General features: G+C 33.9%; 1 protein-coding gene across 1 annotated transcript in view; it reads left to right on the forward strand.

Moving 5' to 3' along the window:
* Positions 1 to 12,126, forward strand: part of LOC106463120 (transcription elongation regulator 1-like) — a 13,840-nt gene extending 1,714 nt beyond the window's left edge. The window contains exons 2-5 of the mRNA XM_013923095.2: positions 1,088 to 1,294; positions 8,735 to 8,892; positions 9,702 to 9,762; positions 10,142 to 12,126. Of these exons, the coding sequence (XP_013778549.1) occupies positions 1,088 to 1,294; positions 8,735 to 8,892; positions 9,702 to 9,762; positions 10,142 to 10,282 (567 nt within the window). The 3' untranslated portion in view covers positions 10,283 to 12,126. The remainder of the gene's footprint in view (positions 1 to 1,087; positions 1,295 to 8,734; positions 8,893 to 9,701; positions 9,763 to 10,141) is intronic.
* The last annotated feature ends 3,695 nt before the right edge of the window (positions 12,127 to 15,821 follow it).

A 15,821-nucleotide genomic window follows, 5' to 3' on the forward strand; every position in this document is an offset into this window, starting at 1 on the left:
CTTAATTTAAAGTAACTAATCTAAAGAGATCACTATTTTACATTTAGTTACTTTATAATAAGACAATAAAGAATAAACATAGAAAAACAAGAAATAATGTATAAGAGGACAAGAGTCTTCCAGTGCCCATGTATAGAGTTTGATCACACAGACATCCATAGGCATTGCTACTGTCTTTGTATGGAATAGTGTAAGTACATGATTCATTTATCTAGCTATTTGAGATATACAAAGATTGAATGTCATGAAAATAACTTTTGTACACGTGACTTAGGTTGCTTTTCCAAGTGGAAATCCTATTCATACTATTGTCTAGATGATATTGGCAGCTTTTGCCACTGAACTTTGTGTTACAAGATGCCATACTCTGCCTGCTACAGCTGGAATACAACTTGTTGCAGGTTTCTTTCTCGATGGCTCTGGTGCCCCAAGTTGATCCTAATTTCTTTGTTTTCCAATGCCATTAAGTACAAGGGAAGTACTTAATCCTCACTCTTAACACATCTTTATGATCTGAGTGAATAAATATTTTATGCTAGAAAAGGTTGTTTCATACCTTTCCTTAAAGAAATCAAGTTTTGATAGCATCGTACTACCCGCAAACTTCCAAGCAACTTGAAATGTAGTTCTGTAGTACATACCAGCCTACCACGACTCTTTCACTGTCGTGTACATAATACCCCCATACAAAGCACTGCCATGGGCATGTAATGTTAAAAGTCTGGTATTAAATAAATGTTTGAGACATATATAATGAGATAAGTAATTTCATATTTAATTTAAAAAATGATAATTGTTGCATAATTATTTCACTTAATACTTTTTACAATCTGAGAACATAATCTTCTGTGAAATATTTTAGGCAATCACCACAAAATTTTATATTGATGTGAAAAGTAATAAGCAAGATTTTTGTAATTATACAACACCATGTGTTTTTGTGTATCTGAAAATAAATGCCTTTTTCGTTTTATCTAAAACATAGAAGGGAAGGACTTAAAAAAAAGGAGATAAATGTATATGCATATAAGAATGTATACATATGGATAGTAAAGATACTCCTTTCTCATACTGTTATGACTAATAGGTTCGAAACTCAGATGCAAGTTGGCGAGAAGCCAAGAAAGCTCTCAGAAAAGATCATCGATGGGAGATGGTGGAGTCATTAGATCGAGAGGAGAGAGAAAAGCTGTTTAATGAACACATTGAAGCCTTAAACAAAAAGAAGAAGGAAAAGTTCAGGGAACTGTTAGAAGAAACAGCAGAAATCACTCTGACATCTTCATGGAAAGAGGTGAGAATTAGCCAAAGTTAGATTATTATTATTAAAATTTGTGAAATCCTAATGAACTTTCAATTAAAATACAAGGCATTATATGGACCTTGTACTTAGACACCATTTAGAAAAATGAATGTAGGAAAAAAACAGTGGATAACGCAGTTTGCAAAACTGATGGCTAATGATCAGTTAAAGCTGCTTGACAGGAAATGAGGCATAATTGTATAAACAAAAAGAAAAAAATTTTAAACATTTAAAGTGATATACCCTTTTTTATATAAATAGTTTAATAATGTGTGTTTTAAATGCTCTTATAACAGATGCATTTTTTACCACAGATCGGGGTTTAAGCACTGAAGAATTGTTTTCTGTTATACAAATACAATAATAAGAATAAATATACTATATATTTTTTCAGAAATGATAGATTTTTTGATTAATGTTCATGTTGGACCATGAAACTTTTATACTGTATTGAAAAGAATCCTAAAGTAGGCTATGATTTAACAATGCAAGATTTTTGAAGTGCAGAGTGAAAACTATCTTTTTGGTTTAAACCGATACAGTAATAACATGGAATAACTTGCTTTCTTTGTGAGAATGAACCAGGCTTAAACTATTTGTTAGTGTTGGTCTGGGGTTTGAGGTGTGATGCCAATATACATACTCTGCATTGTCAGCTGTGGGAGTTTTAAAAAAGTGGCAATCATTCACATTATTTGGTTCATAGAGCCAAATAAAACCCATGAGAACCAAGTGCTTTTGGTTGTCTGCTTTCTTTATGATGGCTATACCTGGCCATTTAACCTTTTAAATACGGGTAAGTAAAAGTGTGCATGTCATAACCTTTTTACAGGTTATATTCAAAATTTAATTACACTACTTTATTATCAATATATATACAAATAAACTTAGCATTAAATTGTGGTTAATAAACAAATTTTAATATTATATGTGTTTTAATTTCATAATTTCAAAAGGATGTATTTAAATTATCAGTCTTCACTTTTCTGTACCACGTGACACTTGTTTGCTCTGAATTACACAACTTAGATCATTTTTTCTCTTCTATTTGAGCCTCTGATTTTTTAGCATATGACACACTTTTAGATATTACCAAGCCATAATGTAAGTTTATAGACTCCAATCATCTTGTTTTATGTTGATATAAATCAGAAAGACCAAACCATTAATATGCCTCTTACATACCGTCTTCTGAAACAGTACTACCTCCACTCATCCAAAGCTATCTCAACCTTGATTTGTCCTCTAAGCATTGCTTAAATTTTCAACAGTGTACCAGTCTATTATACCCCTTCATTTTTGCACCATTGTAGCAACATGTGCTGATCACGTGACTACCCTCCACCAATCATACTACTCCATCTATACTTGCTCAGGTAGCTCTCTCTACCATTACAGCACAATCCTCACTTTCTCGATTGGCATTCTAGTGTCTAAACATCTGTTTTAACTCGTTCTCCATGTGACAACAAAATTCTGATTGTGCTTGATCACCAACTTATGTCAGTTTCAACTTCAACTTCTTGTGTTTCACTTCCATTGTTTCTACTTGTTTGTTTTATAAATGTTTCTCTGTTTTCCAAATTCTATATTTTTCATATGAATTTGAGATTTAATATGGTGGATGATGAAATTCCTGCCATAAATACACAATGGTTCTTAGACTAGTCCCAAGTCTCAGTGTCGACAATGTCTGCTAAGGAAGCACAGATTTTAGTTTGTAGGGAATTTGTGTCTTACATTCGACCAAAGTTTCTTCTTTTCAAGATGCTTTTCTTTGTTTTTTGTGCAGAGGGACATAATTACTATGTGGAAATTGTCTTTCTACGGCACTTTCCATCTGATACTGTGCCTCCACATAATCTACTGAGTTAAGTATTATTCTTTTTTTTTAGGAGATCTATGGTAAGTTTATCAGTATGTTTTTCTCACTCCCTGTAGGTATACCCATGTTCAATGAGTTTATGTGAGTTAGTGTGGATGGATCTAATTTCCACACTTGATAATTTAGGTCATTCATATCTTCCCTGCTCAGTGTTGGGTATGTTAGATTTTTATACTTCTTTTATCATTTAGGTTTAGTTTAAACTTGCATTTGGAGTTTGATTATTCCTTTATTTTTGTTTAAAGTTTTAATTATTTTCTCTGTTAATGTTATTTAGTTTGTAAGTTCCTTTTTCTTTACTACTAATCACAAGTATTTGAGGATTAGTTTTATATCAAACTTTGTTACTGTTAACTGGGTGCCCTTTTGTTTTCATATTCTTCAGGATAGGTTTTAATTTCGTGTCCATTGTCTTATAGATTCTTTGAGTGGACTTACAAGTTATATATTTAATGGTTGTTTATCTTCTAAATTCCTTTAGTGGTCTGTACTTTTGCTGTTACTTATTCTTTTATGTTTTTGGTTGAATTTCATAGTTTTGCAGGTTTGTTATGTTTCTGTACTTTGTAGACTATACATTTCTAGGTTTTGTTAGTAATGAGTCCTTTCTCTCAGTATATTTAGTGTCTTTTTGGCAAAACTTCACGACAGTTCTGTGGGTTCTATCTGATGGTTTCTGCCTTCCGTTTCACCCCCCCCCCCTTCACTTCCCAGATCTCCTCCCTTCTCATAGGGATTGTACCTTGTCCAGTCATCTTCCCATTATCTGTTCGAGACCTACTACACAAAGGAGCTATTAAACAAGTGGTGCCTGCTCAACCAGGATTTTACTCTTTGTGTTGTCTCCAACAACAAGGGAGATTGGAGTTCCACCATCACTCTGTCCCAGCTGTATACTTATTTGGAAACACCTCACTTCACCATGGAGTCCTACTTCTCTCATCAGTGTTCTTTTTTGCCCCAGTTTCATGTCATTTTTCTTTGGTTCGTCAACAAAGGTTCTGTCTTCAGCTCCATATGTTTTTTGTTGAGCGGTACTCTCTTTTGCACGTCATCTTCACTCACTGGGTTTTTGGACTCTCCATTTCATGGACGACTGGGTTCTGCTCTCATCTTCCCATGCCTAGTCAGTCACTCACACCCGCTTCCTTCTTCGAGAAGTTTCTTGGGTAGGGTTTCTCTTCAAGTTGGAGAAGTCCTTTACTGACCACCTTGTAGTATGTTATTCATTAGGGGGTTCTCTTCCTGTCTCAGTTGAGCCCTACCTTCTACCTCTCTATCTGCTCAGGCACACATCCATCACCTTCATTGGATGCTACTTGACCAGTGGAACTTCTCCCATGATCCCTTGAACCATCCTATTTCCCTTCCACCTGGGATTGGCGCCAACCTCCTTTGGTGACCTGACCACAGTGAGGGTTTCCGGGTTCCTCTGCCTCGTCCTGAGTCTTATTTGTTCATGAATGCTTTCTTGATTTTCCAGAGATTTTGAGTCGGTGGTCAGTTGGCAGTTCATCAGGCTCTCTCTCATTTCCTCCCATTCCTGCAGGAGAGGATGGTTATGATTCATTCTAGCAATTCCACTGTCACCTAGCAAGGGGGAACCATGTCCAGATCTCTGTCCTTTCAGGCTCTAGATTTGCTGTACTAGGCCAACGACCACAACATTATGTTTCACAGTTACGAATCTTGTAGCCAGTTGTTTATCATGTCCAAACCAGGTTCTCCACGAAGTGGTCCCTTCATCCTCAGGTATTTTTGTGAGTATGTTCTCCACTGGGAACACTGTATATATCTATTTGTGTGTGTGTTTCCCACTCACTGGAATACCAAACTTTCTTCCTTGTTTGACCTCAGCTGTGGGGGTGGATGCTTTCAGTGAAGATTATTGTGTTCTGCTGATTGCTCTTTATTGGCCAGCTCAGATGTGGTTCCTTCTGCTGTGGCTTTTACTTGAACAACAGCCCTGCCCTTTTCTCTGTTCTGATCGCTCCTCCGACAACCACAAACTGACGTTTTTCATCCTGTCACCACATTTCATTTGCACATGTGACTTTTGTCCGGTCCCTTGCCTCATTTCTGGGACTTATCCCTTGTGTAGCGTCTTTCCTTGCCTGTACCAATTGCCATTCCTCCTTGTCTATGTCCCAGAGGCTTTGGTCTATTTGCCATGGCTTCCAACCATCCTGTCCTTCTGCTCCTTACTTGTCCCAGTTCTGCATCTGGTTGTTTAATCAGGGTTTGTCTGTTTCAACTGTTGCTCTTTATAAGACTGCCCTGTCATACACCTTCCTTTCTCCCAATTGTGGAAAGCTTTCTCCTTCCTGGTTATTTCCCTCCTTTTCCATTCCTTTGTTTGATCTATCTGCCATATTCCTTTGTTTTGCCAGTTTGGGATCTCCATGTTGTTCTGACACCTAATCTATTGCTGTTTCCTGCATCCTTTACCATTCCTCATATGTTATCAGGTATCCAAATCAGGCCTTCCTTCCGGGAAGGTTATTTTTGCCTTTACTTCTATTTCCTTACCTTCCTTTTCCCACCTGTATTCCTGTTAAGATCCGGATCATCTACTTTGTCCAATTCATTCCCTGCTTTGTTATATGGCTTGTACTGCCTCATTTCGTGGTCTTGTTCCTGTCTATTTGTTCCATGGCATTCCACTTTCACCTATTACACTCACTGGTTGAGTTTCTCAACTCATACGACTGGTGTATTTTGACACATTCATGGAAGGTCACCATCTACAATTTTTCTTAGTTCATATAACTAAGTCTTTAACTGCTCAGTACTGCTGTCTTTTGGAGGAAATCATTCAGGCTGGTATGTGGACAACTCCTAATACAAGAACTCCTGCTCTTTTTCTGCACGACATAGCTGTGTCTACCTTGGGTGGGTATAGTTTTCCTCCTGTGATGATTCTATACATGTCTGTTTGCCTTTGACTGGGATACGTCAACATACTATTATTTTTTTATCTTATTTCATTGATATACATCATATTTCAGGATCCCACTTGGTGGTGGGTGTTGCCTGGTCAGATATGCTGAGTTTTATATTGTAACTCTAAATCTGTATACTTTTTATAATGCTTACTATGGAGATGGGGTGTTTCTGTGAGACCACCGGCTGCTTATCTGGTGGTGTGTCTATATCTATCTGTGTGTGTGTGTGTGTATATATATATTATTTTATTATTATCACTGTATCATATATAAAGGACCATCACTCATGGACTTCATTTTGCCCATCCCGACTCACTTGTGATTCTTACAATTTGGGTCTTTCTGTTTCTCAAACCAGGGGCTCGCTGAAACCATGGAGGTTTCCACAGGAGTGAGGTTTGTACAATAAACCAAATCAAAATCATTTATACCCACTCAGTGAGAAGAGGGCTATCATCATTGTATATGATATGCTCAATCCATGGAGCTTCTCCCACATGTTTTTTGCGAGTAGACCGCACTTGTTGGTCACAAAATAAAATGTTTATGCAAGGTACTTTGTTGTTAGGTTAATAAAATTTGTTTAGTGTAGTCATACCATTACTATAGAAAAGTGGGTTAAGTTTCATTGACAGCACAAAAAAAGACCCAGGTAAGTACTATATTTCTTGTTTTGCATGTGTATTCTTTATTTATTATTATAAAAGTAACTAATATGTAAAACTAGGAAACTTTTTAGGTTAGATTAAGTAAAATAAATGGTAAATTTTCATGAGATACAATACTTTAATTTAATTGGGCCGTGCTTCCCAAACTCTTTTGGCCACAGAACACTTTTCAGCTGAGAAAAAGTTTACAGAACACTAGACACATGAAATATTGGTGTAGAGGGTATGTTGCATGTGCAGCACCCTCTACATTTGTATATTATATATTTATTTATTAAATCAAATTACATATTAATACATTTTTAATATATTTTTGGTATAAACCTCTTCACTAAGATATTATGTGGAATAGATATGGCATCTTCTATAATTCTTCTTCAATGTGAAATCGATATTATCTAATTCTAATACATAGGAAAATATTTCATAATAAGTTATGATTGTACAAAAAGTGTTAAATATTTTATTAAAATTTAAAATCATGATTTTTCTCACGGAGCACCTATCAATCTCGGAAGGAACACCAGTGTTCCGCGGAACATAGTTTGGGAAACACTGTAATAGGGTAATGTGAGCTACATGCTAACCAAGTGATTTACAACTTTTGTGGTAGGAATATTAGTTAGACACAGTTCAAAGGGCAATAAAACAATTACATTTAATTATAAATAGATGTATACTGTTATGAGTTTAAAGCTATTTGGGATAAACAAATGTAATTTCAGGTTGCAATTTGAATTCATTCTAGAAAGAAAAAAAAGAGTAATTTAGATTTATTTCGAATATATATTTGGTAGTTACAAGTTGATAAAATTGACCAACCTCGTATAGTGTTAGGGTAGAGAAAACAACAGATAAAATATAAGGTTTTACTGCAAAAAAAATCATTTGAAATTTATTTAGGACAATTTGACAATTTTCAGATGAAGATAAGTTTTTAACTTGAAAATCTTTCTGAGCAGTTAACACTTTCACTCCACATCATCATCATCATGTACCGTCTTCCTCAGGAAGGTTGGCTGTCACAATCTTCTGTCCTGTGCTTTTCTCACCAGGTTTTCATATTTTGCTATCTCAGTCCACTCTTTAATATTTGTTATCCACTCCATTCTTGGTTTTCCCCTGTATCTATTCCCTTCTATTTGTCGCTCTAGTTGGGTTTGCTGATGTTGTCTCGTCTCATCATATGCTACTCTTATCTTCTTGATGGTTGGTACAACATATCTTTTCACATTCACCGTACTGAGAACTTCTTCTTTTGTTACCATGTCTGTCCAGGATCATCTTTCTCTACACCCACATCTTAAATGCTTTCAGTTTGTTGACCAATGCTTATGTCAAGGTCCATGCTTCACATTTTCCATAATCTGTAATGATCTGGTCCAAGTATGTAAATTTCTATGCTTGTTGTATGTCTTAGCAAAAATGCTTCATTAAAAATTCTGAGTTTTTGTCTACAAAAGACTTATTCCTTATTTAAAGCTTGCAAAATTTCATGAAGACACACAAAAAATATTAGAAGTAATATTATGGTGAGGTCCATTTGGGGTCACATACTTGGCTGATCCCATAATGAGAATGTTAGCAGTTACTTTATTGTTACTGCAAGGCTTTTCCATGATGTCCTACAATCCTCACATAATGCTTTTGTCCATTTTACTTGATTCTTTTATGCGAAAAGAAAACAGAGCCTTGATTCCCAAGCTTGTTGGCTTTAGTGCCTTGAAAAATGTTGTACTGATAAATAATGTAGTCTTTCCTAAATTTCCATATTCTAGGTCTGCTAAATAAAGTGGCTTCTTCATGACTAAATTATTATCTACTTGTGTGTAAGTATTGGCATTTGTAAACCTGTATAGCGTACCAAATATATTTATTTCATTTATGCATATAGCATATGAATATGTGGACATAATAGTTTTGATTAATACAGGTAAAGAAGTTGATCAAAGAAGACCCACGCTATACAAAGTTCTCTTCAAGTGATAGAAAGTGTGAACGGGAATTTAAGGATTATCTGAAAGACAAGTTGAATACTGGTAGAACTGATTTCCGGGAACTTTTAAAGGAGACGAAAATTATCACATACAAGTAGGTCTCTTCCTTTTATTTTGGGGAAAGGGGAGTTAAGTCATATTAGTTTTAGAATTTTTGCAATCGCTATTCACCAAATAAAATGTAAAGAGTAAATATCTGATCTTACCAGTATTCCTTTTTGCAACTACTGTATTGATTAGTATGTTTGCTGAAATTTAAGTAATCTTGATATGGAAATTAGAATTTGTATTTATTTGTAGTTTTAAGTCTTAAAATATGTAAAAGTATGTTTTACTGTCAAGTTAAAATTACCATTTTCTTTTCCACTTGAGACCTATTGTTTTACAGTTTAGTTATTTGGAAAGAGCCGATAGATGTGTTTCAGTGATTGAATTTTGATTTTAATTAACTTGATTTGTTTTCTTACTGTATCACTTTTTATGTGTGGGCACTAATTGTGAGTGAAGTCAAGATTATACAACTTTTTTTGTCACAGAAATATTATTAGGTGGAATTTTCTTAGTAACTGAATAAAGAACTCATTTCCCTCTCTCTCTCTTTTTTTCTATTATTTTGCAAGTAACATTTTATTAGAATTACCTATACTGCTAGAACTATTGTTGTAAATATATTTATGTTCTTAAATTAAAATTAGAAACTTCTTAATGTTATGAGATAATGTTAAAGGTTTTGAAATGCAAAAAAGAGATTTTTATTTTTAAAATGCATTTGTGTTTTCATTGAAATCTACTAAAAAGTAAGTTGGGTAAATTTTCTAAAACAAACTCATTTTTCTTTTTGGTGGAAAGTATAATTTTATACCGTGATAATTATGCTAGCTGATGTGTCATATTAATATCTAGGTCAAAGAAGATGATTGAAGAATCAGAACAACATTTAATAGACATAGAAACAGTTTTACAGGTTGGTGATATACATCATTTATTCTGTAAAGTCAATATTATTACCATATCTCATGTAAATAAGCTTTGGTTTTTTCTAAATAACAAATGGTTTGATATAAGCATAGAGTAAACATAATAGAATGTGCTTGATTTTGTAATTTGATATATTACAAGAGTAAAAACAAGGAAGGTTTAATTTTTATTTTTGATACTTATAATTTTTTTTTATTATTGTTAAAGTGAAATGGAAGGAATCAAGTTATAAAATTAAGTTTATTTAAAACTGATAAAACATTGAGTGCTAAAATGTTTTTGAAAAGTTTTTAATCTGTAAATTATAATATATTTGATGAAGTATCAGTAGGATTCATTATAGTTTTCTGCTCATAATCTTTCAGAAAGACAAGCGTTATCTTATCCTAGATAGTATAGCAGATGAACGCCGTAAACTTCTTATGGCATACATTGAAGATCTTGATAGACGTGGTCCCCCACCTCCTCCTACTGCATCTGAGCCCTCTCGTCGTTCTAACAAGTAGTTTGTATTTTATTCTGTTTTTATTGTACTTCCAGTATGACTTCATTATTTCATTTTTGCATTTTACAACTGAAAAGAACATCTAAAGACAAACTAGAATGATTGGAACCTGTCTTCTTACTGTATTTTTTACATCTAAAGACAAAGTAGAATGATTGGAACCCATCTTCTTACTGTACTTTTTACATCTAAAGACAAACTAGAATGATTGGAACCCGTCTTCTTACTGTACTTTTTACAAGTTTTATGCAGTTTTATTGTCTTCTTTTGTAAGAAAACACCTGCATATTTTTGCAAGTATACTGTTGATAATGAGATTGGATATATGTAATAAACTATTATTCCTGCAGTTTTGCCATGAATAAAACTTACTGACAAGGTTTATTTGGTTATTTCTATTATTTTAACACTCATTTTGTTCGTCTCAGTTTTACTTTTCACAATGTAAGAAGCTGCACATTGTGAATTCCAATTTTTGGTACTAAAAGTTAATACAAGTATTTTTAGAATGATAAAAACTTTTAAATATAATTTAGCTCATTATAAATTGTCTGTGCTAAGAAAACAAACTGGTTTCTGATTAGATCACAACTTGCACTTTATGGTCAATGTGTGAAGTTTTGTTGGCCACAATAATTTTTATAGCTATGCCATCTTAGAAACTGTAATATAAAAAAGCTTAAGTTAATTAATCAAACTGGAAGAAGTTCAGTGTGTTGCTTTAAGATTTTCTCTTTCTGTATGTGTAAATAAGGAAGTGTGATTACATGAGAAATATTTAAACAATCATACTTTGTCTAATCGTATGATTGGTGTATTTTATATTTTACTGGCTTAAAAAACTAATATTAAAGCTGATTGGCTAATAGTAGTAGTCTGTTTAACAAAACTTAAGTGAACTGGCATGTATTGCTTGTATTTTGGAAAGTTTAAGAGAAGAATAACAATTTTAGTTGTTTCTCCACTGAATAGTATGAAAAAATAAACTTGTAGAATAAATGTTACTTCTTATTAAAATGTGATGCACATAGACTGCTGTCCACCACTACAGAAGTCCTGATCTTATTTTGTGATTTGCTCTTGTCCGAAGCTATTGATGAAGGGGAAGAATTCCCCTAAACTGATCTATCCAGTGATCTATAGCAAATCCAAGAAAAGACTGAGCCTCTTATTTTTCACTGAAATTCATAATTTCGGTTTTGGAGAGTGGGGTTGGGGCTAAATCTTGTAATACAACTAGTTTACAATGACCAGTGTTTTGAAATGCCATTTCTGTCTGCCAATGGAGAGAGAGAGAGAGAGAGAATTAAAAATGTATGATGTATCGTGTGGCAAAATGAAATCATTAACGTGACATAATAAACATTTAAAAAATAATGGGATTCAAAACCACTTGTGGGTTGTAACTAAGGCAGTGCATCTTTTTATTGGACAAAATTTTATTATAACTCAATGTTCTTCAAAAAAATTGTTTGTTTTGTGTCATTGAATGTATCAGATTTTTTAGCACATTCTAGTCAACTAGATTTTGTTTTGAATTCCTAGGCTACAACCTTAAAATATTTTATATTGAAATTACCTGCCATTTTGACCTGATTTAACCAGGAACTTTTCCTTGTCCTGTGAGGGGTAAATTACACTGTATTATTTGAAAAACAAAAGTTATATTTTTATGTTCTAAATTTGAAAATAGTACTATCCAAGTTATAATTGTGGTGGATAAGACTTATTTGTGATTAGTGATATAACATGAAGTTGTTTTACTCATTGGATATTCAAGCAAGAAGAAACACTAATGAGCCCTGTTGAATACTTTTCATGAAATAAACCAGAATATCAAATCAAGGGCCCAGGTTTCTTGTGTGTATGTGCATGAAAGTTAAATTATTTATATGACATTTCTCTTTTGGGACAATCTTTTGAAGAGTTTTGGGGAGACTAACCAGTTTAAGATCATTAATTATAGAAAACTACCAACTCTTTCTGTTACGTTAAAACCAAACTCTAAAAAAGTTGCATTAATGATGCTATTCTGGATTATAATGTTGGAAATGGGATTTAGAAAACATGCAGTTACTGTAGTAATTACCCTGTATATTTTAGACAAGAAACAGTAAAGACTGTTTTGGGTTATAATCATCACCAAATTCTGATCAGAGGTAAGCTAACTCTCTAGGTCAGAGTTAAAAGTAACTTGTACATTAATGAAGCTAATTCTATAAAAGAAATAGTGACTAGAAGTATATAATATAAATCACCACACAAGAAAAACTTTCATTAGTGTGCATTAATATATCTCAGTTTTCACTTAGCTGAAGCGATTTAGATTACTTGTTAGTGAATCAGAAGTAACATTGAAAGCTGATAACTAAAATTTGTAGTTTTATTCCTGTGGATGCCACAGGATAGATAACCATGTGAACAGCTTTGAGTTTAAACAGAATTTTCATAATGTAAAATTTAAAAATTATTATAACCAATACTATTAAGAAAACTAAGTGAGGCCTTCCACTCCTCTTATAAAAACATATAATTTTAAATTGGACCTAGATTCTTTGAAAATGACTTACAAAAACTTTTATTTTGTCCAGTCTGAATCAAAGAAATGTTTGTATTAAATTTGCTTAATAAGTAGTGTATTAAATTTGAAATGTTCCCACTGCACTTGGTTTATCAGTTTCTCATTTGAGTTGGTCATTTTCAACTTCTCAGGTAGTCAACTTTGCCATGCCTCAACACAAATTTGTTACCAGTGGCTGATTATGATGTGTACATTTGGCTGGTACGGAACACAAGCTTTGTGTGGGGGTGACAGACTAAGCTGGTTCCTTTCAAAGAGGATACTATACTAGCAACAAGAGCTCAGTCTTCATCTCAGCTATCAGTACTATCAAGTAAACCTTCTCACTATTAGGAAGATGCTTCTTCTACCTTATTAACACAAACCACAATAAAACCCAAATTGATGTTGATTGGTGAAGATGTGAGACTAATAGCTGAAATATACCAAGCCTTATAAGTTAGTTGTGAAATTTACTGTTTTTCTTCTTTTGATAATATCGGTGATCTATATTCTATGTCATGTTTCCCAATAGCAAATTGCTAAGGACTTCAAGCTGGGGAGCTCTACTTCACCAAACAGATTGTCAGTGAAATCAGTTTTACAAACCACCAATCTTCCAGTAAAGAAGCAGGGCATGTGCAAGTTAGATCTCATCAGTCTTATGTTATCTCAAGAAACTTGTAATGCTAAAAACTGGGTTTCAATACCTGTTATATCGCCCATTGTATAGCTTTGTATTTTACAGCAAAAAAGCTAGCCATATCCATTTTTTCAAGCTGTCTACAGCAAGAAGAGAGGATTTTGCAAAGTTGCAAAATGAAATTAGGCTTAAAGAAAGTTCTTTGTTTGACATGTGGAAAGCCATTTGGTCACTGCACTAGATGCTTTAGAAAGAATTGCATAGTGTTTTGATTCTAGCAAGAAATTAATTTTAGGAACTATCCCTTCTGGACAAGATCAAATACAGAAAAGTGACAATTACAAATGAGTCTGAACAAGGTTGAAAGAAGACATCCTGGTACAATTACTCTTTCTGTTGTCTCTGAAGTAATTTTTGATACTTGCCTGGAGACCTTTCAAACTGTAGGGCCTTTTACCCGTTTCTTACATGAATCTATGGTGGATCTAGTGAAAACCTTCCTTCGGAGATCTTTGAAGGCAGAATGTGTGCTGAAGACTGCAAGAATCATATCTTGGATGTCACCAGAAACCATTTATCAGATTATAAAAGTTGTCATTGACTGGAGAAGAGCCAGCTTGCAAAACATTACAAACTTGTCAAGAATAATTACCTTTTGTGAATTATCTGGTAAACAATTTGAGTATTAGCAATAAGCTCTTAGATCCTTCAAAGTGAGTCATATACAAATAAAAATAGAAATCATTTGTGTGCAATTAATCAAACATGTTGCAGAGGTGATGCTAATTCTTAAATCAGAGAAACTACTGACAGTTTGTGACCAGTTAAAACTGTATTCAGAAAATTATGCACAGGAAAAAAGTATGTGGTAAACAAATATTGGTCATGTGTGACAATCAAAAAGAATGTGGTTGGAACACCCAAGTATCCAAACTGTGCAAAAGTCATAAAAGCAGTCCCAGCCAAGTCATGGAAATTCAGATTCAGGAAGAAAACTGTAAACAAAAGGTTTGATCTATCTGAAACATCTTTTAATGGATTGAGAGTTTGTAAGTATGTTGGGAAAGCATCTGGAAAACCATGTGATGTGATGTTTTTGAAACTTGAAGAGGAAAAGCCGAGGCACAACAGTTTAGAAAGGAAGCAGAAGAGGAAAAGATCAAGGCATTGAAAAATAGTGAGTTTCAAATTGAAATGGATGAGAAAGAAACTAAAGATGAATACAGCCAAGAAAAAATCACAAGGAAAGCCCAGGAGAAAGTAGACAAAAACAAGTGGCACAAGATAGACTTGAGACGGCAGGGAAACAGTTTGAAAAACAAATTAACTAAAGGAATAGAAAATTTGTTTCTGTTTTGCACAAGACTGCTTGGATCAACAAATAAACATATTGTTAATATATCTTACTAGTGTGTTTGATATGTTCTCATGCACCTGTAACCTGTTTATGTGTATATTAAACCTGGACATTTGTTATTTACATATGAATAAACGATGTATGTCTTGTTTTTAATAGGATAGTGTGTAATGTGGATGGTTTGGGTTCAAAGGGTTATTTATAGCCATAAAACTTTGCCGGAAAACCTATAAAAGCCTATTTTTTGTTGCTTAACAGCATATAAATCCCCTTATTTTTAGACTGTATTTGATAACATTTGAGTGAGAGACCTGTAATGCTAAAAAGAGAGATATAAACACAAAATCGTAGTTGCTTGCACCTTTTATTTGACCCTGAATATCTAGAAAAGCATGATACTGGTATGCGAGCAGTTTTCTATATAATCCTCCAAACTAACATGTGAAAAGTAAGTTTGATTTCTTTGCCCCGATAGTGTGATCTTAATTATGTTAAGGTGAAAAGATTCGCATACATACAGATCATTTAATTAAATTAATGTAAGAAACACCGAAGTCACACATTCCGTGCACGCGGACCTGTAATGTTGCAGAGTCAACAATTAGCCAAAAGATACATAACTACTTGCACTGAATCTCTGAGTCAAGTAGAGAAAACTTGGTGAGTAGGTGGGCATCGGTGAAATCTGGAAACTCTGCAAATTGTATATTTAGTAGCGGGTTGTGTGGGGCTTGATATGAGAAGCAGTTAGCCATATTGTTTTCAACAAACTGGGTGTTCAATCTTTCTTTTCTCCTAGCCCAAACTTGGTCGTGGTCACGACTTTCTTCTGACCAAAAATTATCTGTAACCTCCTTCTTTATCTTGATATTCTTTTAGGAAGCATACGGTGCTTTCACTTTCCATCGACGTAGTAGCTTTCATCTTTATCGGGCTCGTCCAAACAGCAGGTTCAAGACGATCCAACCCAGCTTTATCTG

This window comes from Limulus polyphemus, unplaced genomic scaffold (genome assembly GCF_000517525.1).
Source record: "Limulus polyphemus unplaced genomic scaffold, Limulus_polyphemus-2.1.2 Scaffold1329, whole genome shotgun sequence".
Taxonomy (NCBI): domain Eukaryota; kingdom Metazoa; phylum Arthropoda; class Merostomata; order Xiphosura; family Limulidae; genus Limulus; species Limulus polyphemus.